Genomic DNA, 22,764 nt, shown 5'->3' with positions numbered 1-22,764 from the left:
AAATGAGAGACAATAGAAGAAAAGTGCCTTCTTGCTAGCCAGTGGCTGTGAGAATGTGAGCATTTATTCCACATTTAGAAATGCTAACATGCTGGGAAAATGTGCTTGCCATCATTATGTGACTATTAGGCATCAAATACGACACAATTCAGTAGCAAATATTCAAAAAGTACTGTAACAAGAATGGAACGTCAATAAGCGAGATTTTTGTTAGTCAAGCTGCCAAAGTTTAACCCTTCAATGTTAGTTTGTTTAAACTGCTGATCATTTCCCCTCCTTTAGTGCATTAGCACTTACTTATATAATAAAGTTAAAACCAAAGTAGCTATATCATCTTGGGTGCCAATGTGGATGGAGAGGAAGTGGTGTTGTACCTAAGAATTCTTCACTATGCTATTTAGTAATTATATATGACAACAAATAATAGCTGCTCAATTACATATTATCATGGCGTACAGAGCTCAAAACTGAGCTGGGGTCCTGCGTGTACGTACACACAACTGTTCTGCCAAGCCTAAGCAAGGGTACTCTAAAAGAGTGAGCTTAAAACTCACTGCTGACTAAGCTTCCAGCCCAGACAGTAACTCCTGATGGTATCATGATATAACCATTATGCCTCAGTTACGTACCTCCATGGGGTTGACAGTAATAGTCAGAGCAGAATCATCCCAATCCATTTCATTCTCTTTACTTCCTTCGTTGTCTGCAGAGCTGTGCTGATGAGCTGTCCTAATCCGATAGACCCCCAAGGTTACGATGAAAATGAGTATGCTCACACAGATTATGATAACGATAGTAGCCACACTTGGAACAACTGGAACAAAAGGTGGAAAAGGGAATGGGTTATGTCTGTGGAACAAATTGCGTACAAAACATAAAATACATCGTCTATTTTTTCCCTTCAGCACCTCTTCCTTTGGATTAAGAATCAGCACAGCCATCTGCCTGCAACTACAGAAAGTGTTGACAAGTGCCCACCTACTCAGGCAGAGCTACATGAATAGCATTTACAGATATCTTATAATGAGTATTATAAAGCATAACTAAAAAGTGAGTATGCCTACCATTTGTTCTTTAAGCCACTTTACTACAGAATACAAATAGTCAATCAGTGCAGAATCAATTAGTTTCAAAACAAATGTTTTTTGTAATAAGGTTCAGTTATCTACCTTACCTGCATGTTGCCTCCTTCTGATTACAGCTGAGGTGATAACCTCACTTGTGAGGAAAAGTATAACTCAAAGCTTATATTTTCCAAGGTTTCAACCACGTGTAATGTGATTTCAATCTCCAAGAAATAAAATAACACATTGCCACTCTATTTGCCTGTGTTACAACCTTTCTGGGAGACTCTTGAGGATACAAGGCTTTTTTCCTCACTCTTGCACTCTGAGAAGCCTCTGTCTCCACCTAGTCACAGGAAGAAAGCTCTCTGAACTACTCATGTTATCATCAGCTCCGTAATTAGGTTAGTGGGGAAGTGCTGCCACTTCTATGTACCTTTGTTACGTAGGTACTGCAGTTCCAGGAGCTATAGTAGTTCTGTACCCCATTTTACTGCCTTGCCCTGCCTGTAAGAGTGGAACTCTGAAATCAGAACAATATTAAAGAAGGAAGAACTAGTTTGCAATAGTTAGTTTTGTAAAACTTGAATTTTATTTCAGTAAAATGTCTGTACAAGTGTACAGAAAAATACAGTAATTTTCTAAGCATAACAGTATATAACTATTTGTAACAACTTACACTTTACAACGGCTTTAGTTCCTTTTAGCTGAATGATAAATATGTAAAGATTTCAGAATCTAGCATTTAAACAGCTATCTTTGTCCTGCGTTTAACTTCATTGAAAAGGCTTCAGGCTTGGGTATATATTGTAACTCATATAGTCCAAACATTAAATTTAAATTCTATGGTTAATATATACTAATGTCCCCTGCACATGGCTAGGTGGACCTGTCTTCTCTCCAGAGAGCTCCAGACTGAGGCCTGGGCAGCAGCTAACAGAAGCAGTGCAGCAATTATATATTTTTAAAAATAATACAAACATTTCTTCCTTTTGCTTAGAAAGGAGTGGACAGAAATTAATATGCCATAGCAATAGAGATGTACAAAGAAAGACAATATGAGCATAAACAGTATCCTTCATACCATTTAAAACTACAAACAAGACATTTTTCTTAACTATGTGGGTCAGAGTACATAACTTTAATGAAAAGCTTAAAAAAGGATACCGGTTTCTAATTACAAAGTACCTCCTTGGAAAGAAAGAAGAGGATTCAATGTTACCTTCTTTTATATCTGTGGAACCATCTCTGTGAAGTTTCACAGGCTGCAACTATGGACTTCAGGGCTTTATTTGTTGACCAGGCTGTGTCACAAGGGAAATATCAACGTTTCAGAATCATTATAAGCAGTCTCTGTAAAGTCATCACATACCTGAGTTGTGAACAGCACTTATGGTTCCTTCTGGGTGGTGGACAGATTGGAGAAATTGTGGTTGTACTATCATATGATTTACGTGGTCCATGAAGTTGGTGTTGGAGCTGTGTAGAATATTAACCTGACACAAGAGAAAAATAAGAGACCAGATACTAAAAAGTGCTCTATATTCCAAGCCTGCTGGCTCCATACATTACATTGAACTATGAAGTTCATGAGCATATAGGAACATTATTACATAGATCTTAAAGGCCAAATTAACTTTTTTTTATGGCAGTGAAAACTACACAGAATAATATATTTCTCATTTCTAGCATTAAAAAATGCATTCTAACATTTCTAGCTGTAGACTATGAAGTGGTACAGAGAAGGATTTTTTTTTTTTTTTATTAACCTGTCTGGATAAGTAGTGACTTTTTTTTCTCTATACCAATCAGCTTTTAGGTATTCCCTGAAAGTTAGTGGGAGATTTGTCACTCTGAATATTGACAGAGAATGTATCAAACTCATTGAGATTAAAACCAAAACAGTAAGAGATAATTAAAAGAGGTTTCAGTTTTTTCCTGTGTCCCTGCTTTCAGGGTGCCTTTCTTTGAAGATACGATCAGTTCTCTGTCCTACTGATAGCTGCAAGCAAAAACCCTGAAGTCATTGTCAGGGCTGAGGTGCTAAGGTGAAAAGAATTTTCAGTACAACAAAAACATGTAAAAACCTCTAGAACCAATTATTAAGTTTTGAGCCTTTTGCTAAGAAGGTCCTGCCCCTTTCCTGTAGCTGGTACGTGGATTCTAGGCTGGATAAATTGGTTCTTCAGAATAGGCCCAGAATTTCTGCTGAGGTGCATCAGCAGTACTCCTCAGTCCCTGAGCCACTGTGTAGCACTGGACTTAGTACCAGCACACATAACCTCGAGAGCGCTATCTAAATATTCCTGTCCTGCCTGACCATGTCTGTGTAGTGGATCCAGAGAATATGACAGATGAAGTCCATCCTCTGCATTTGTTTCCTGTGTACTAACTTTCCTCCTCAAAGAAATCCGAAATCATGTAAATTACCAGGAATGCGCTCCATCTGAACAAATTATAAAAGAATAAAACTTATTGTAAGGGGGTAGTGCTTGGAAAAAACTGAAGAGGTGAACGCTGCAGGAAAGAAAAGTGTGTCAGGTTAAGTTAAAAAAATAACAAATCTAAGGAAAATAACGAAGCTCTAATGATTTACTTTCGAGCAAGTGTATAAATCTTCAAAAAGACCTGTAGGAAGGAGATTTTACATCACAGGAAAACACTGCTGATGATCTTAGCCTCCATTCTCTTTGAACAGGAGTAATTCTCTGTGTTAGTGGAGTTCAAGATAAAGGTCATCTTACATACGCAGCAGAATAGACAGACTCACATTGAAGAATGTCCACAGGAAAAGTCAACTTCCTATTTGTATAGAACTTAATTTTTTTTCCTTTATTTGATTATAGTTACCGGAATTTGTCAATCATTTTACATCTTTTAAAGAAAACTTGACATTGCTGAAGAAAACTTGACTAAATGACTGCTTACCTCCAAGTTAAATTCATTGCTGGTGTAACGTCCATTTAGCTCTGAGCACTTGACTCTGAACTTTCTGTCAAAGGTAGCAGAAGTGTACCAGTTACGATATCGAATCTGCCGAAGAACCTGTTCATAGTTGTGCATGCTGTCCACACCTGAAATAGTGGTAAAGCAGTAATAATCTCAAGAAGATGCTATGTAACAAATGCTCTGTGCAGTACAGGAGAAATCAATTGTTCACAGAAAATTTGGCTGAATGATCTGAAAATGGCAGTGCATCAAATATTCCCTGATAGAGCCCCTGGCTGATACTAAATTATGTCAGAACAGCTTTTGGAAATGAACGTAGGTCCATAATGGAGAGGGACAAATACAACAGCAAAGATTTAGAATAAATTATTAAACAAAAAAAAAAAAAAAAAGGCCAAAGAGTTACCAATACTGTGCAAAAGAACTGAGGAATCCCCTCATTCCCATGTTCCACTGTGATGGTCCACAAGAACCTCCACATTTATAGAAAGCGGCATTGCTATTTTCTGTATTTGGAAGGATGCTGAGAGCAAGACAAAGCTGTGCTGTATTCCAAAGGATAAACACAGCACACCCAGAGATCAAGAAGTGACTATGCTTTGTGACACACAGTCTCTCCTGGAATATTTTATGGGTAGTATCTCACAGATTTCTCTCTAATTTCTTTCAAATTAGTCCTTTTATTCCAATAATGTTGGTGGGGAAAAAAAATATGAGAAATAAGTCCGTGAACATACCATAGATTGAATATCCTGCTGTAGAATTTGTGGCATCTAGGTGCTTTCCTTGAAGCTCCACATGATCTAGTTCTAAACATTCTTGCTTAGGCTCTAGTTCTGTGCCAATGACCAAAATATCACAGAAATCCAAGTTGTGAAGCATTTCCTCTAAAACCACTGGCTTATTGGCTGTGAACACATGGCATATACCATGAAAAAAAGAAGAAAGAAACTAAGATAAATAATCACAAAACAGCTCAGTCATTTTATGCATTTTGCATCAGGGCTTTCAATTTTTGCAAAGATGGTTGAATTGGGGTTTTTTTGGGTTTTGGATTTTTTTTTTTTTTGGTTGTTTTGTTTTTCCTGATATTAAATACAGCATACTTGAAGCAAATCAAAAGAGACATGTCTTGCCTGTTCAGGTGCTATGATGAAGGCAGCTTACAAATATCTAGTGACATAGAAGGAAAGGAAAGAAAAGAGGAGAGGAAAGAGGAGAGGAAGAGGGAGAGAAAATATATTGCTCTGTAATAAAAGGCATTCAAGAACACTACTGGGAATAGAAAACTGCAATTTGATCCTGGAAATAAATTTACGTAAACAATTATGGATTTCAATAGTGTATTGATACCAGGTTGGTATTACACATTCATTCTTTTCTTAAAGAAAATCGAACTGGAAAAATACATCAAATATATTTATGCTTGGATGATTCAGTTACTCTATGGCCCATAAAGAATTTGCATTACAAAGAACATAGTGCCAGTTATCCAAGAACATGGTATTAGCATAAATGGCAAGATCCTGTGTTGCGTGACTTGGAAAAATTGAGTTGTAAACTGACTATCCTTCAGTACATACGATTAAAAAAAATAATTCTGTTGCTGGAAAAAAGTAGCATATCACTTTAGTAGTTTAATTCTCTGGTCAACTTAGCACAGAGTTTCTGGCAAGACTGCTTAACCAGCTCCTTGAGGGTACCATAGCCACAGAGACTGCAAGCTGGGAACTTAGTGCCCATTTTGCAAATTTCATTTTACAGGGTGTGTGGGGAAGCCAGGCACAGGCAGAAAAGTCTTACGCCCTAGATTCCCAAGTCCTGGTACAGTGACTTTGGGTATCTGAACTCTAGGTACAGCTCTAACTTATCAAAAAATGCAGGCCAAACTAAAATTTGCAGGATAGGCAAATCTGAATATTGCTAAGGCTGTTGAGTTGGATTGTTTCATGGGAAGCTCTGAGGGACAGGCAAGAGCTGGGCTGCAGAACAAGGGAAAAGCCTGAAATGGTCAGTTTTGCTGTCAGTGGGCAAACAAGAGAGGTAGGGACAGGGATTTTAGCTATTGGCAGTGTCCCACTGATTTCTCTCCTGAGGCAGGACAAGCAGCATCACACTGGCATTCCAGCAGCCCTCTGCAGGTGAATAAGGCCTGAGAGCCGCAGTCATGCTGCTGCCTGTAGCAGCTGCCTGATCTGCTCTTGGTGAGAGACAGACCCAACTGGTCTTGGGACTGGGGAACACACGGTGACTAAATCAGCCCACAGCCTTGCCATATCCATCTCTGCTGCACTCACAATGATTAGGTTATGTAAATTCCCAATAAGTGGAAAAATACCTATAGGTAGATATAGGTCAAGATTTATGTCTATCTTTGTCAGATAATATCTGGGCTGAGAGAAATAATTATTCAAGCTTATACTGCAGGAATTGAGACTTAGAATTCAATAATTTTTTGCAAAACACAATTATTCCCAAAGCCAATTATTATCTACCCATTTTAACCACTCTTAGAGGAAATAAACAAGAGCTGGCACATTCCTGACTTTCAAGGAATTAAACAGTAGTTTAAGAAATGCTGCTATGTTCCTTTTCAAGGTGAAACTCACGCTTTTTAGGTTACAAGGTGCTACAACAGTAATTATGTCAATAATTGTATTGGGAGAAATTGGGATAGATGAAGTTTATGAACTAAACTGGAGGGCAGTAGTTCCTAATTCACTGAACAGTTTTGAAGATGTCATAACATTTAGGAACATGGAGCTTCATACATGTATTGTGTCTTAAGTGATGCATAACAATCACTCTTTTTCTATGCAAAAATTCATTTTTTGACATAGTGTAACTGTGTGCAGTTGATATTATGATATGTTACACTTTCCAGCATTCAGAGGACAGATGCAGTTTCAGGCAAGTGATAAGCAGCATTATTACAGAGCATGGCTTCAGGGAATCCATACCCCTACACTTGCACATCATTAGCGATTTTATCTTTTCAAGAGATGTACCTCTAGTTTCTCCTGATTCTAGTCCAATAAATATTGTTTAGAATGATTCCACAGTTTACTAGGCATTTCATTTACCTTGCACATAAACATTTAAAAGGAAGTTTTAAAGGAATCCTTTATAGACAATTATTTTAAACCTTATTTATATTTTTGAACATTCACCTTATATTGAATAATAATACGCACATTTCTTAGCAATAGAATAAACTGTCATTGAAAAAATTCTTTCCAAATTATTATATTTACATTGTATAGGTGGGAAACTGAGTCACAAGACTACTTTCTTAAGTATCAGCCACAAGTCAGTAGCAGAGCCAGAACCATAAGAGCAGATTAAAACTCCATCCATTAGTCAATTACTGCTTTCCACTTTATCAGTACAATTAACAAAATTCTGTTACAAACTGAGAGATTCTAATGAAAATATGTTATTCAATGAAATACGTAGAGAAGAGTGGAGAGGACTTCTGAAGTAGGCAAGACACCAAATGGAAAAGCTGCTTTTTTTGAAGCACATACTGATCTATCACTATTCAACACATTTTTCAATATGTTTAATTGAATGTCTTCACTACAGCATTACTGTTGCCTAACATTGCCTAAATTAATCTGGGTGAAGAGACTTCCTTTGTGTTACTTGTTTGCACTATCTCTAAAAGAAGGCACAAGAAGGGGTCATGTTACAGAGGAAGTAATAATACTTAAAAGAAATCCACAAACCTCTGTCATGTTCTTTTAAGTCCACTGGATGCTCCACTTTAGTGACTGTGCTGACAATCCTGATGTCAGGTAACAAAATAACACCTCTTTCACTTTCAAATTGTGCAGCTGGTCTAGCAAAGTGGTCCATCCCACTTATTGTAATCCTGGGCTCATTGGCCTGAAACACCATTACATACGCATCTATATCTGGGATACTAATGCAGACATCTTCACCAAAACATCTGAAAAATATATTATTCATTAACTGCATGTAACACATCGCACATCAGAGGTGTGTGGCGCTTGCACTGCCCAAAACCCACCTGATGGCTCTCATCCTTTTGTATTGTCTCAGATCAGTCTATTCCATACCGTGATGCTGCCACACATAAGGACACGAATCTGTACCACCATGCACATGGGCCAGCAGTGACAGTAACAGCTCTGTTCCTCTTATCCCCTCCCACATTCACAACTACTAAAATTACGTAAGAACAGCTTAACAGATTCACGACAAGCTCGGTCTTTAGTAAGGTCACTATGCGAATAATATTTTGATGTTTAACTGACATTTAACAAAGTAGTGAATGGTTAAAAAGATGTAAAGTTAATTAGATGATAACTAATCGTAGTAAACCTAACAACAGATTCTCAAATCAATATCTAATGAACATAATATGGTTATCTTGTCATGTGTGACTAAAAAGGTCTAATGATCCATTTAAATTGGACCCATCATGCACTCATTCTGGCACTCCTCAGTGTTTACTGGGGACAAAAGGGACCTATATGAGCATTTTCATCTGAATCAGCACTGTGCTTTGGAAGTGAATCCTCTGACAAACTCTATCTTACCGCATCTCGGCACAAGGCATGGGCAAGCCTTGGAGTGTGCAAACTGGACTGCTTCCAGTGACACTGCCTCAGGTGCTGCACTCCAAACACTTAGTGTGATCAGCCCACAGCACCAGACTAAACCTAGTATGCAGTACTAACTGTACTCGCAGTAGTTGAGGGGCTGCAGAAACGATGTTTATTTTTCACTCTAAAGATGTGCTTTCGCTGCACCACACCAACTTGCTGTAGCACAGACATACCCCAGGGGAGCTCAGGAGTGGCAGACTGCTCTTTGATTATGTAGAACTGTAAACATTATTGTGCAGGTTCTGTCACTATTGTTGCATGAAAATGGAAGGACACAGATTTCTGTTTAACACCCAACACCAATACTTCAGTGATGACAGCCATATAAGGATACAGACAAAGACTATTTCAAGCACAGCTACAAATACTGTTCTTGCAGATATGTAGTCTGTTAGATGTAATAGGCCTGCTTTAAAAAGTCATGGCTCTAGCAATCCCAGAAGAAACTATAACTTTTTAAAAAGAACAGTGAAATAAGAATGCAATAAATGCAAGTACTGTTCAGTCCAGACTGTATGCAGCAAACTATAAACAGAATGCAAGTAAATTACATTAACTAGAAAAGTTTCTTAAAAGGACAATATCAAAAGAAAACCACAAAGTAAATCAGCATAAAAGTTAATGAAATCCATCCTTTAAGCTCAATAACATAAAAGTATGATTTAGCGATGTAATTTAGCCAAAATTATTCTTTTTACATATCCAAAGAAAAAAGCAATTCATTAAAAATATTCCTAATCTAATCAGTTCAGCTGAAGTATAACTTACTGGACTTTAGATGAGATTTTGAGACGTCGTACGCCTGCAGTAGGAAACTGTCTAGAGTTGATGTATGAGACCTTTCGGAGAGCTTGATTTATATTCTCAATGTCATCTCCTTCCATGACAAGGACTGACTGAGAAGGGTTGAAGTGATACTAGGGGAAAATACATATAATTAGTATTTAAGGTACCAGGTACAGGGTACAAAATAAGACATTTTTAAGGAACGTTGCACAGATGTAAGTTTAAAAATCTTCATAATGATTTAAGAAAAAAATATTCTTAGTAGCTATTGTTGGTTGAATCCACATGTTGTTCCCTAAAATATGTACTCGTATCAGTTATCTATTTCATATCTTAATAACTGGCCTTCCTCAGGGGTCGGTATTAGGACTGGCACTGTTTAACATCTTTGTCAGCAACATGGTCAGTGGTATTGAGTGCACCCTCAGCAACCTCGCTGATGACACCAAGCTGTGTGGTGCAGTTGACGTGCTGGAGGGAATGGATGCATCCAGAGGGACCTTGACAGGCTTGAGAGGCGGGCCCGTGTGAACCTCATGAAGTTCAACAAGGCCAAGTGCAAGGTCCTGCACATTGGTTGGGGCAATCCCAAGCACAAATACAGGCTGGGTGGTAGATTAGATAAGGAGGAAATTCTTTATTGTGAGGGTGGTGAGGCACTGGCACAGGTTGCCCAGAGAAGCCGTGGATGCCCCATCCCTGGAAGTGTTCAAGGCCAGGCTGGATGGGGCTTTGGGCAACCTGGGCTAGTGGAAGGTGTCTCTGCCCATCTTTAAGGTCCCTTCTAACCCAGGCCAGTCTATGATTCTATGATAACTACTGTTAGAGTTAATTTTGTAGTAAACTAATCCCAATTTGCTGTACTTTGCCCAGCCTTATCAGCCTTGCTGATACTATTTCTGCATCTGTAGAGCTCAAAAACCTTAATTTACTGTCATCATTATCATTACTATGTAGGTTTTTTTAGGTTAAACACATCCCCCATATCAAAATATTGGTTTAAAGCAGAGTAGCATGTAGAAGCGTATTTTTCCTGCTTTCTGTTTGGTTTTACCCTGGGCTGTCTGAGATATATTTCAACAGAAATGAATGAAACAATTATAATACTTCCCTATTACATCTTCATTAACATCAGACACAATAAAGGGGTTTCTCCCATCTCGGTCTCATGATCAATAAGGGTATCATGATTTAAGAGGGAGCTGCTACTCACACCAAGCCAGCTGCTCATTTGAGCCAACAAACCTTGCAAAGTCAATGGCTATGCTTGTAGCCCTGATCTGCCTCTAGTCCATTGCATTGAACATGAAATAGTCTGCTGACCAAGAAAATTTGCTACTATATCCACACAGCAAATGAGTGACTTCATCATAATTCATCCTGATTTCTTTTTTTTGTCTGTTAATTGGTTCAGCAAACCATCTGCATTGCAGAAAAAGCCAGATTACCCCCTTGATTTTGTACCCTACTGTTGTCAGCACAAAACGCAAAGAAATGCGCCCTTCGCTCACATGCAATCCCTTCCCGAAGCTGGATATTGATTATATGAACATGTTCTATCATATACAGGCAACGGTTGTCTCCACTTCCTTACAATGAGAAAGGTTAAAAAACAAAAGAGCGTATAGACTGTGAAGAACGGAATAAAGCATAGGGTTCTCTGTCAAACAGAACACAGAGGACTGGGTTTAAAGCTTGTGCAGGAAGGTCATAAAAAACTAAAGGGTATTTTTAACAAAGAGGAGGACTAACATGAATCAGAGCCTGCCTACACTTCTTTTTCCTTTCTGTAAGCTAGCAGTAGTAGAGAATAAAATTAGCAAAAGGAGACTCTAGCTAGCTAGTTAACTTAATAGCTCGGCTGCCAGAACAGCTGGAATGCTGCCAAAGGGAGTGGAGAAAGCCCCAGTATGAACCATTTCTGTCTCTCTCATTAAAAAAGGCTAAAAAAAGCAACAGTTTAGACAGTGTTTCTGAGAGCTGTTACAGATATCTGAAAATTAGGCTGCAGATAAAAAAAAAAGTCCTACACTACTGTGTCAGAAATTGTATTACAGATGCATTGCTCTTTCTTAGGTGGCTGAAGGGTGAAGCTTCATGAGTCCAAAGTGAGCAGCAGAAACACCTTCCAACATCAGTTTGCCAGCACTGAATCTGCTAAGCGCCATGTAAATAGCCACGCAGAACCTATCATCGGTGCAACTGTCACACCTGCTTGTCTGAGATCGGGTATGTTTCTTTTTGACACCAGAAAACCTTCTGTTCAAGGTCAAGTGCCAACTGTTCTGCTTTCATCTGAGCTTCTTTCTGTCAGCCCCAATAAGAAACCCTACCACAATCTCTCTCTGACTGCTTCTTTCATTTTTGCCTCCTGCTGTTGCACTGACTGTTGAGCTGGCTGAGGAAGTAAAAATGAAAGCAGTCGCTTTAAAAACATACTATGCTTAATCTGTATTTTGAAAATGAAAATGTTTTGAAGTTTGATGAAAGAAAGAAAAGGAGGAAAACAATCCTTCATCTTCATTTTTCCCACTGCACTGCTAGTATGGTAAGGAAGCCAATCACCTGTGCTGAAGCAGCAGTGAGCGGTATAACAGGGATTTTTTCAAGCCCATGAAACAACAGACTACGCAAGTATCGTCAGATTTCAGGGTGTGACAATCGAGAAGGAATTACTATGCTTTTAAGTGCCATGGACCAAGTGTACACTGCTTTAGTTCATGTAAAATCCCAGCAAAGAACTTACTGGTACGCATACACATTTGCGGTCCAGAAAACCCTACCTGCTCTTTGTATGCATTGTCTTTTAAAAATAGCTTTTACTCGTAAGTGTATCATTTTTCTGGGAGAGGCAATAATGTGAAATTCATAATGATGTCCTTAATACGATGAAGAAAAAACCCAGACTGTTGGGTTTTACTCTATTAACTATTTGGGATGTTTTGCTTATATGTAAAAGCTAGAGCTAGCAAAATTCCTCTTTAACTTTGCACTTTCAATTTTCATTTTTACCCTTGTTTTCAGAAACATATCGGTTACATTACACCACTGTAACTTATCACCTAGACAGACTGACCTGTATTTCAGGTCAGTCTCCTATCTTGTACAATGAAAGAATTTAGCTGATAAAATGTAGTACATGGCACTTCCATTGCATATGCTAGATCAAGTATTACAGCACTACGTCCTCCCCACTGAAAAACAACACACTGAAAAAACCACCTGTGCAGTTTCACAGGATGCATAGTCTGCATAGCTACTTGAGATCAAAATTCAATAATTCTTTGGAATCATGTCTATTTCTGTAAAACTACCAAAATAAGCATGAGAACATGACCTGGCAATTCGCATGGACTTTGAAATAGCAGCAGCACCTTACTTTCTGACCATCTAGCTTTACGATAATGGAAACATTTTTCTTTGTAGTGTCACAGCTCTTCTACTGTTCCGCTTTTTCTTTGCATGACTTTATGGGAAATTACATTGCTTCTGGGAGTACATTTGTACTGTGTGTACTCTACCTTGGGCTCTCCACTTCATAAATCAGCTCTAAATTTTTACCAAAGATGATGTCAGTTCATCCCTCACCTTTATTCCTTGGCCAAGACTCTCAAGAGAATTAATATCCAGACCTTCCTTGCAGGCTTGCAAACAGGAAATCACTTTCTGACTCTCAATTTTGCCTGGCCGGATAGTAAGACTGGCCAGGCTGCCATGGAAATACTGAGCAAATCTGGGCTTGGTGACTTCACCTCCTGCAAGAAAAAAGAATATAAAATGATTATTGATACCAATACACAAACCACACATGTAATAATTCACTTTATGTTTTAACACATTTAAAGAATTGATACCCATTTTAGCCAAGTATTTCTGAGACCCCATTTACTGTGACAAGTGGAATTGCTTTGTGGATTATTAGGTGGTACCCAGTAGCAGCCTATCTTTAATATTCTTCTAAGTGTTTCTCCAGTATTCAGGTGTTTATAAAGCTGTGATAACATACTCTGAGATGAAACACAGCTTCCCAAATCTGTGTCCAAGGAAGCACAGCATTTTCAAAAATGAATTGATGACATTATTAGAGTGATCAAACATGAATTTCAAAAAATGTGTAAGGTCCAATGTTTATTTATACACAAACTGTATTTGCAAGTTTTCTTTACAAGATCATTTACGCAGCCTCTGCCTTTCTCCTCCAAAAAAAAAATAGTACCTGAAGTTCTTAGATGTGCTAAGAATCATGGCTTCACGTAAGCAAAATGCCACACTCCCCACAAACACTTGTCTCTAAGGATACGGAGTAAATTCACAGCAGTGACTGCGGGCCAATGCACAGCACCACACTAAAAGGCTCATAGTGCTTCCCTCACCCAGAGCAGCTCATCTGGTGCCAGATCAGGTCTCGTCACTGTATGTTGCATTAGGCCCTCTAGCTACACTCCATTCGGTTTCACTCTAGGCAGCTTCAAAGGAAGACTGATCTTTAGGAGTTGTCAATAAAATGTGATTACATACTGCCTGCACCACTGATCATAGCATCTAAATTACTCTTGGGATATTTAGTGATTTACTCATCTTCCTCTAGGAGAATTTTTAGAGCTTGTCTTTCCTGCAAGTGTTAGCTATATCAGTGCATGTGAATTACTGCCTACCTTGAGCCTGAGAGGACTAAGAGCCACGCAACAGTGAAGCCATTCAGACTAATTGGATTAGCAGCTGATAAGCTGTTGTAATTGGTAGATAACTCATCTCTACAGTGTTTGTAGCTTTAGTGTCAAACAACCTATTTCTGCCAGGCAAGCTAGCTCAAGCTTGAACTTTAACTTGAAGATTTGTGTGTGGATTTGGCCTAGGATAGGGATGAAGCGGCAAATTTTCTTTAGGATGATGTTGCTACCAAAAAGCCTGAAAAAACATCACTTCTAGTCTGAGCAGTATGAGCACTATGAAGAAGACTTGAGTTATTTTATATAGTGAAGAAAATACACACAGGCGTACTGAGAGAAAAGGTGTCTAAGCAGGCTGTTTCTTCATAGAAGTAGACAGGTTTTGTACTTTTTTGTTAACATTGCAGCACAAACTGCCTCTCTTTTTACCCCAAAGAAAGATCCTCAAAGAGAGACTATTCTTCCCCACTCTTCCATTCAGTTGTCCATTATACAGAAAACTTCCTCTGGGCCAAATTTTTTTGAGGTTTCATAGAAACTTTCATGTATACAACAGCTAAAGTGCAGGATTAGTTTGTACTGTAGTTTCAGCCTTTCTGATACTTACCAAGACAATTATTTGGTAAATAGATAGCGCATTAGGGGAACATTAGTTTTTCAGCAAAAATGTTGTTATATGTATCTATTTACATTGTCTTTGAAAGTACATGTTACCACTAATACAGCAGTAATGGATCTGAACAGAAAAAGGTAAGCCAAATTAAAAAAAAAAAAAAATGCAAACCTCTCCTTAAAAAGGAGACAAAGAGGAAAAAAAACAGATGAGAACTTACAGAAGAAGGGAACCACATTGTGCTTTGAAAGTTCAAATTCTCATATCCCTAACAGAATTCTGAAGACGGCAAGTTCCAAGGTTAAAACACCAACTCTAATCCTGGAGATTTGAAATTTAGAAACCTATGGTAAATCTGAGGAGATGCAAAATAAGAAGCAGTCTCGAATAAGCTAATGTATTTAAATGTGAAACTAGCTCATGAAAATGTATAAAGGACTAGACAAGAAGCTAGAACAAAGAATTCAGTGCTGTGGCCACGCCTGACAGAAACAGGCAGGATAAGCCAGTTGAATAAAGCTATAGAGCAACATGACTGGTGCTTATATCTATGAATAGGAATTTCAGGTTTGGAATTTTTTTTTTTTTTTAATTGGTTGTTCTTTCACTTTGGACTAGCTCTTGTCTGATGTCATTGACAAAGCATTTATTTGTGGTTCGAATGTATTAGGTGCATTGCTGGAATGCATATCCAGTTTAGTTTCATCCAGAAGGAATCCAGTTCATGTGCTCTGACACTGCTCCATGGCGTGAACAACAGAGAAGTGGGGACAATCAGGAGGTTTTTGTTAGAAGTGGACTCCTGATCCAAACTGACACACTAATATGGATGTTTGCTGTGCAAACACAGCAGCTCCACACCTGGTTATCTTCTGCTGTACCAGCCAGAACATCCAAACAAACTTGATAGAAATCCATGCCAGTACACAAGATGATCTACTGTCATGTTGCCAGAAGGTTAAGAACTGTAAATGTTAGCATTTGAGGTCCTCCCTATATAACAATGATGTGATCTACTAGATCCTTTCCCCACATTATAAGTGGGGTAGAAAAAAAAGTAAAGACTATTATCCTTGAATTACATCCACAAATTTCTTTTGTCCTTGTCATCTTCATTTTATCTCAGTGCTGCTCATTTAGTGATTTGGATAAATTCCCCCTGATCCTGTAATTCCAGTTCTTTAGCTAACATGGATGTCAGAACATGGGAGAGGATAGCATATTAACCTAGAATACAACGTGGATACAGAAGATCAGCTGTACTTTATTTACTCTTGAGAATTGCCTGAGCTGGTCTAAACTCTTCTGAAGACAGAGGCTCACCAAGCAATCCACTCCAATGACCATTAATCCTTGGAATTGGAAGTTTATTCTTAATAGGGAATGAGAGCTGTCAAAATATGGCCATGCCTTCCCTTTTCCTTTGCCAGGCTAACCAAGGCCTTTTCTTTACATCTTCTACCTAACACTGTAAACTATGATCATCCCTGTTGCCTTCCCTGGAATTTCCGCTATTCTCTGTACTAACCATAAATTGGCATTCTTCTCAACGTTATATGTGTTTTACGTAGGACATGCCTGTTAATCCAGGACAGTGTGAATACTAGCTTTTTCTATGTGAAAAAAAAAAATGAGCCCTTAAAGAGAGAATACTATCTCACACTTTATTAGAAAAAAATAGACTGCTAAATAAGCCTTCCATAAGTACCTTTTACCAGAGTTAAAGACAAAATTATATACCTGCCAATTTTATCCTCGAAGGTGGACAGAAGTCATTATATCTGACTCTTATCACAGCTGTTTGTAATTGCACCATGTTGACACTTTGATATTCTTCTACCTTAGCATCTCAGAATCTTCTCAGCTCAGCAGGGTACACTAGCTTGCTGATGTGTTTCAATTGCCAGTAATTATTAGATCGCAAATGGACAAAATCCAATGCAATAAAATTGGGAAGCAAAACCCAAAACTCTCACTAAAATTGAAGGAATAGCCTAAAGCCAACCTACTACAACCCGGTATTCTAGCTTTGTTAAAAGGGATTACTGGGAATATAGCTTTTCAATCTCAAAAAATGTAAGAAGAAAAAATTGTCAGAATAAATTGAAAATCCTCAGCAACTGGCTGTTTTACTCTTGTCTGTATCAGTGTTTTATTCATGTTTGCTTCTACTATATTAGTACATTTGAACGCTATCTTTCCTTCTGCTTCTGCAGTCAAATATTCTTCAAGTATTTGACCTCAGTTTCTCAGTGGGTGCAAATTTAGCCCAGGATGGCCAATCCCCAAGTCCTAGCCACTCTAAACGTTTTAGCTCCCAAGATTAGATGAATACGAATATATTTAATCCAGTATAAGATGGTAATTCTGTAGCATGTTAAAGCCAGTGGTAACTGGAGCTAATGCTGATAGTAACGTTTTTGCAGAATATTATCCACACTCTTCTAAATACTGAGCTTTTCAAGTAGAGATCCTTTGACTCTAAGCATGATACGTTTCATGCCTGTGCGGCTCCACGTGCCGCTGATTGGCAGCTCAGAGCCACTGACTTCCGTGGGCAGGAGGAATGCTCGGTTCCATTGTCTGAATTTGGCTCACCACTGAAATTACCACACGCTAAGAAACAACTGGGGAACAGGCATAAGCTAGTCCCAACAGTGCTTACTGCTTCAACACCTTGAACCTAACTCTTGGTTCTGACACCAAACTGAGCCTAAGCAACAATATTTCTGAAATAATGAAGACGACCTAAACAGATTACACAAGCTTCTGGAGCAACATTTCAGAGAACAAAGTGGAACTCCAGTGATGATGATCTTGAGGTAATCCAAGTGTCCTAAATTTTTTTCTATTTCCCAATCTCACGGTGCAGTGCAAAATAAAATGTTCTGTAACACAGCATCTGCCAGTTTCTATCCAGAGGTCAGGCCATCCAGTTAACCTAGATCGTCTCAGCAAGTTTCATGACATTTTTTGCTGTCAGGGCCTTTTTGTCCTTTCCTTCCTGTCAGTCAGGGAGTTAGGTTGATGTCTGCAACACAAAAAAGACTGAAACAACACTATAGAACAACATCGCTTATTCTCATTGCAGACCCTTGCGTGACAAATTTTCGAAGCTGCTGGTTTTTCCCCCTTCCTTAAATGTAAACGTTGCAGTCAGCGTTACAGTTGTGAGGCAACGCAGGCCTCAGTATTATTCAGACCTTGATGATAAAATTGTGCATTGCTTTTTCCACCTGACCCAGCATGCACATCCACTCCCAAAGCCTAGCAGATACAGGAGGTTAGACGTTGGCTTTTTGGCATTAACTCAATCCTCATAATGGGAAGATGGTGTTAAGAGACTGTGGGAGGCATCCAGAGGAACTGTTGACATACGTAATTATTCACTGTAATGTTCACTGCTTAGTCATTGTCAAGGTAGTACGCATCACATTTTTCACTTGCTAAAATAATAAATATTTTCTGGACTGGGATTCTTCTTTTTCCATGCTGGTTCTGATCTCTTCAGCATGGAAGTCTATCAATGCAGAGCAGGTAGGGCAGCTCGGGCACTAGAGGCAGAGGCATCCCTCCCACCAGAACTTTACCCAGCGTCACCTTGATAAAGTCTTTCTGAGTCACTTTCTTTTTCTACTAAGCATGAATGCTGGTGGAGGTAAACAAGTACAGCACACACACTGACACCAAAAGATACAGAAGAAGAGTCCTGCTCTGGCCTGCTGGGCTGCCCACCAGATGAAACCATTATAGCAGACACTTGGGTTATGGTTCTGAGAAAGAGACAGCTGAGACATAAAACAGCCACAGGGCTGAGAACGAGCTGCAAAAACAAAGTGCATGCTGCTGCTGGAATTACCTGGATATCTAGAATTATCTGGGTCTACTAATGCCCCATGATATTAGTTGCAGCCTAGGGGTAGAGGTGCACCTGGAGTGCCCCCTGCATCAGGGGATTCCTTCCCCACAAGAGCTTTATATCCCGCTGCCTACTTCTGAGTGTTACTTCCCTCCTGTGCTATTCACAGCTGCTGCCTGTGCTCCCTCATACCAAGCCCAGCACCACAGCAGGCTGGAGCAGGAAGCACGGGCCTGAGAAGGGCTCACACACCAGAAAAGGCAGCATGCTGCACCCACACAGCAGCCCTCAGTGGGGAGTGATCAAGCTGCCATTGAAAGCAAGAATTTACAATATCACTGCGTTTGGCACATTCCTAAATAGTCATAAGCACAGTTACAGCTAGCGCCTGAAATTTCAAACACAACAGATCAAACGTAGAATTAACCAACTTAATTTTAGATGGATACGTTGCAGATGCCTGTCCTACTTGTGGGCAGATCAGTCAGGATGACTCCCTTATAGACATGGAGGAAAACTAATGCTTCTAATATACGTCACCTTGTCATAAACAACTAGCATCTCTCAGCTGAATAACAGTTTGGGGGGGGATTAAGGACTGTCATCTAGCAAACACCTCCTGATCCCAGCCATGAGGAGGTTCTTTTAGATATAACTTTGGAGAGTCCAGGGGAAACTGAAGATTCTCAGGGTTCAAACTTCACAGGGTTAAGGTGCATTCATTAATGAAGCAGAGCCTATTTCCACAATACCATTTTGGTTTGGTTTTCATTTCACATTGGGTTGGTATAAAGTGTGACAGAATTTGATTACCATGGAAATTTACAGTTGTATTGTTTTGACTTCAGAGATGTAAAGTGCTGTTTGCATTCACTGACCAATCTCCAAAGGACAATCATGCCTTTTTTTTTGTCAAAACAAGTGACTTTATTGAGTTCACAGATCTTCTTTTAGGTCTTTTGCCCTGCCCTAATAATGAACTCATAATTATCAGGGCAGTCTAAGCACAATGAGGTTTTTCACGGGAAATGATGAATCAAGAGAATTTCCAATGGAGATGTGATTCTTTTAAGACATCATTATAGACTCTGGTTATACTGAGCCAGATAATTAAGGACCGATCAATTATTTGGGGTCCCAACGTAAAGACTGAAGTGAATCTGGAAGATTCTGCAAGACATTCTGGATCTGAAGTCCTCAGGTTCAAGCCCCAAAATTCATCTCACCTCTTTATTATGGCAATTTAGGGAGCTGGGTTTCATTCCCTGACAAGTAGATTGGCCGTTAAACAGGATGAAACCTAACATAGATTTCAGGAATAGTCCCAATTAGTGACTCGAGTTTTTATGCTCCCAGAGCTTCTCAGCACAAAAATATTTCAGTGGTTTTTTATATCATTCAGACAAAAATTACTCAGAAAATTACTCATCAAACATGGCACTATTTAAATCTGTCCCTGCTCTTGGTAGATATCATAACCTGATGACCTCACACAGACAGCTTTAGGCATTAAAGCATGAGCTGAAATAAGACAAGTACAAAGAACACTAAGGGCTACCTGCTCTTAAGTATGCATATGCTAATCTATCTCTGTGCAGTAGATCCATAGATCAAAAGCATGGTATAACTTACGTTATTTAAGATAATTTTTCTCAAGCTAAGAAAAACATTCTATAATCTCTCATAATTAAGCCAATATATTTTTGTTATTTCTAGGGGAACTGTGGGAAATGATGACAATCACGATAAAATGTTACAATCTTATATATCTCAGAGTAGATCACAGTCCAAGTGATATTAATGCTGCCAAAGAAACTATAGTACTATTCTCCAAACAACATTCTGCGGTGGTGCATAGTCCTCCGTGCAGAAATTCAATTAAATAAGGGACATATATCTATGCTGAATTAGTGACAGATTTGAATGCAAATTCGGCTCTCCAAGAACACACCCTCCTAAACTAACCTTCCACATATGTTTGTATTTCTGCTACAGCTAAAATTCCAGCAACGATCTGTGAAGTGCATTGAAATCCACTCCGTCTTGGTTTTGATTGGAAGAAGGGCAATATAGAGAGAGCACTGCTGTACTAACAGAAGCACCAGTGTACTGATATTCAGCATGACATTATGTTGAAATCTACCTAGGTGGTCTTGCTGTAATTTGTCTGCTTGTATCACTCCACTGAGGCCTTAAGTGCAAACTACGTCAGCCCCCAAGGCGTGATCCACTGGTGTTAGGATGCAGAGTAGGGAGTAATCTTTATCTGTTGAGTATCTTAATTTCTAGGGGAAGTCCAAGGTTGAGTGATACAGGTTGCTGCTGCTGCACTGCCCACGGTGTATTTGGCTCGCAGTGATCTGATCCCTCTGCAACTTTTAACTCTTACCATTCTTCCTGCCTTTAATAGTAAGTCAGTTCTCTGACTGCAACTTTGTGATTGATATGTCAGCTGAGTGCTGACGTATAAGGTTATTCCACAGAAGGACTCTATAAAAATATTGGTCTCTAGCCTAGGTTAAGGAAAGAGGCAAATGACAGGAGAATACAAAAGCAAAATGGAATATAAACCAGAAATTACTTAGAAAACGGGAATTACAATAGCCTTCTGCTATATTCATGATAACAAAGTTTGCCTGTTGACAGGCTTCTCCTAAAGACTTCCTCTGCACAATGTGGCCAGTATTATTACACTGTGAAGCTCCAGCACTCTAGAATGGGTGGCATTATTAGAAATAATGACTTACAGTCACGGTAAGTTACAATATAGCCTTGTGACAAGTCATTAACTTGTGTCACTACTTTTCTGACAGGGCTTTGGGGATGATACATAAAGAAACAAGCCATTTTGGGAGGGAAAGAGTGTGAACTCAAGACCTTATCTTTTCAGAGAAACTTGGAGGAAGTCTGTTTGCAGTCTGTGGTACAAAAGATGATTAGACTACCAAATCATGTAACTTGCTCCCTTTCTCTGGCTGCCTTTGCCACAGAATATTGAGCAATAAAGGGATCAGAGTGGGAACCTATAAACCTTGGTTTAATGGAAGAAATTTCTCACTCTGTAAAAGGGTCCATTTGCTATGTCCTCAGAAAAACTGAATCAAAAATAATTAACTCAGAGGAGAACTTACCAGGGTAAGCTCCAGGAAAATGCAGCGCCAGGTTAAGCTAACCTTAATTTGTTTGTATTAGCTTAGGAGAATGAAACAGGATTGCAAAAGCTAAAAGGGAGAATAAGAACAATTTTGTGGTTGATGAGGAAGTCTGATTCCGTTCTTGTTCTGATGCAGATTTATTTTAAGTGACCTGAGGAAAAATCACCTACCCCCTTGATGCTGCACTTTATCTTCACAGAGTCATGGTAATTCTACTTCCTTGCTGCACAACTGTGTTACCTCTATTGTTTGGAAAGCTCTCAAGAATCTTGAGCTGGAAGGGCAAAGCTAGAGTATTTTAATCGCTAGAGAAGAAGAGAGGAGAAATGAGAGGTGAAGTTGACCCTTGAGGAGCTCTCTCCTATCCCGATGGACCATATCTGCTTCTAACATCCATTCAGGGAGGCAGAGGTTCAGAGTCAGTGCCAGAGTCACACTTCCCACACATGCACTTTGGTGTCTCTCTTGTTCTGGGAAGCACACATACCAGCAAGTCAATTTTGTCCTTTGGATACCCTTGAGAAAGAGTAATTTTGCCTCCAAATTTCTTACATTATTAGAGACAGAACAGCACTTTAGATCTAAATAACCCCACCTACATCAAAATTACAACCTTGACAGTCATTTGTGAGACCAGTGATGTGAACAAAAAAGGCATTTTAAAATTGAGTTACATCCTTAACCCTAAGTATCTGCAGAGAAAACTGTCAAACTTTACCAGGGTACATAAAGGCCTAATTTCAGGAACAGCTGTACTAGCACTCCCGAACCGTTCATTTCCACCCTTAGTTAGTTCACTAAGAGTCCAGTTTGCTAGGCTCTGTAGTCAGTATTACCTTTTTCCAGCCTAGTGCCACTGAAATCACAGCTAAGAAGTTAGGATTTGCCATGCATGAAGACTGGCACTCTGCTGGAGGCAGGCTGCAACAGGTTAAGAAGTGTCTGTCTCCAGCTGTCACTGCTCTTGGGTGATATATGTAACTGAATCAACACAAACAGTTTAGCCTAAAGATAATGCTTTAACTCCCACCCCC

At 39.1% G+C, this 22,764-nt stretch overlaps 1 protein-coding gene across 3 annotated transcripts in view; it reads right to left on the bottom strand.

Annotated features, from left to right (window-relative positions):
- CLSTN2 (calsyntenin 2) overlaps nt 1-22,764 on the bottom strand; it is a 387,192-nt gene that overhangs the window by 5,046 nt on the left and 359,382 nt on the right. For all 3 annotated transcript variants that reach the window (XM_054835708.1, XM_054835709.1, XM_054835710.1), the window contains exons 10-16: nt 13,022-13,188; nt 9,416-9,564; nt 7,742-7,965; nt 4,751-4,921; nt 3,993-4,138; nt 2,437-2,560; nt 630-814 (exon numbers count right to left, since the gene is read on the bottom strand). In XM_054835708.1, coding sequence (XP_054691683.1) covers nt 630-814; nt 2,437-2,560; nt 3,993-4,138; nt 4,751-4,921; nt 7,742-7,965; nt 9,416-9,564; nt 13,022-13,188 — 1,166 coding nt within the window. The remainder of the gene's footprint in view (nt 1-629; nt 815-2,436; nt 2,561-3,992; nt 4,139-4,750; nt 4,922-7,741; nt 7,966-9,415; nt 9,565-13,021; nt 13,189-22,764) is intronic.

The sequence above is a fragment of the Grus americana genome, chromosome 9 (genome assembly GCF_028858705.1).
Source record: "Grus americana isolate bGruAme1 chromosome 9, bGruAme1.mat, whole genome shotgun sequence".
Lineage (NCBI taxonomy): Eukaryota > Metazoa > Chordata > Aves > Gruiformes > Gruidae > Grus > Grus americana.
The sequence above is the reverse complement of the archived record's forward strand: the minus strand, read 5'-3'. Positions and strand labels throughout refer to the sequence as shown.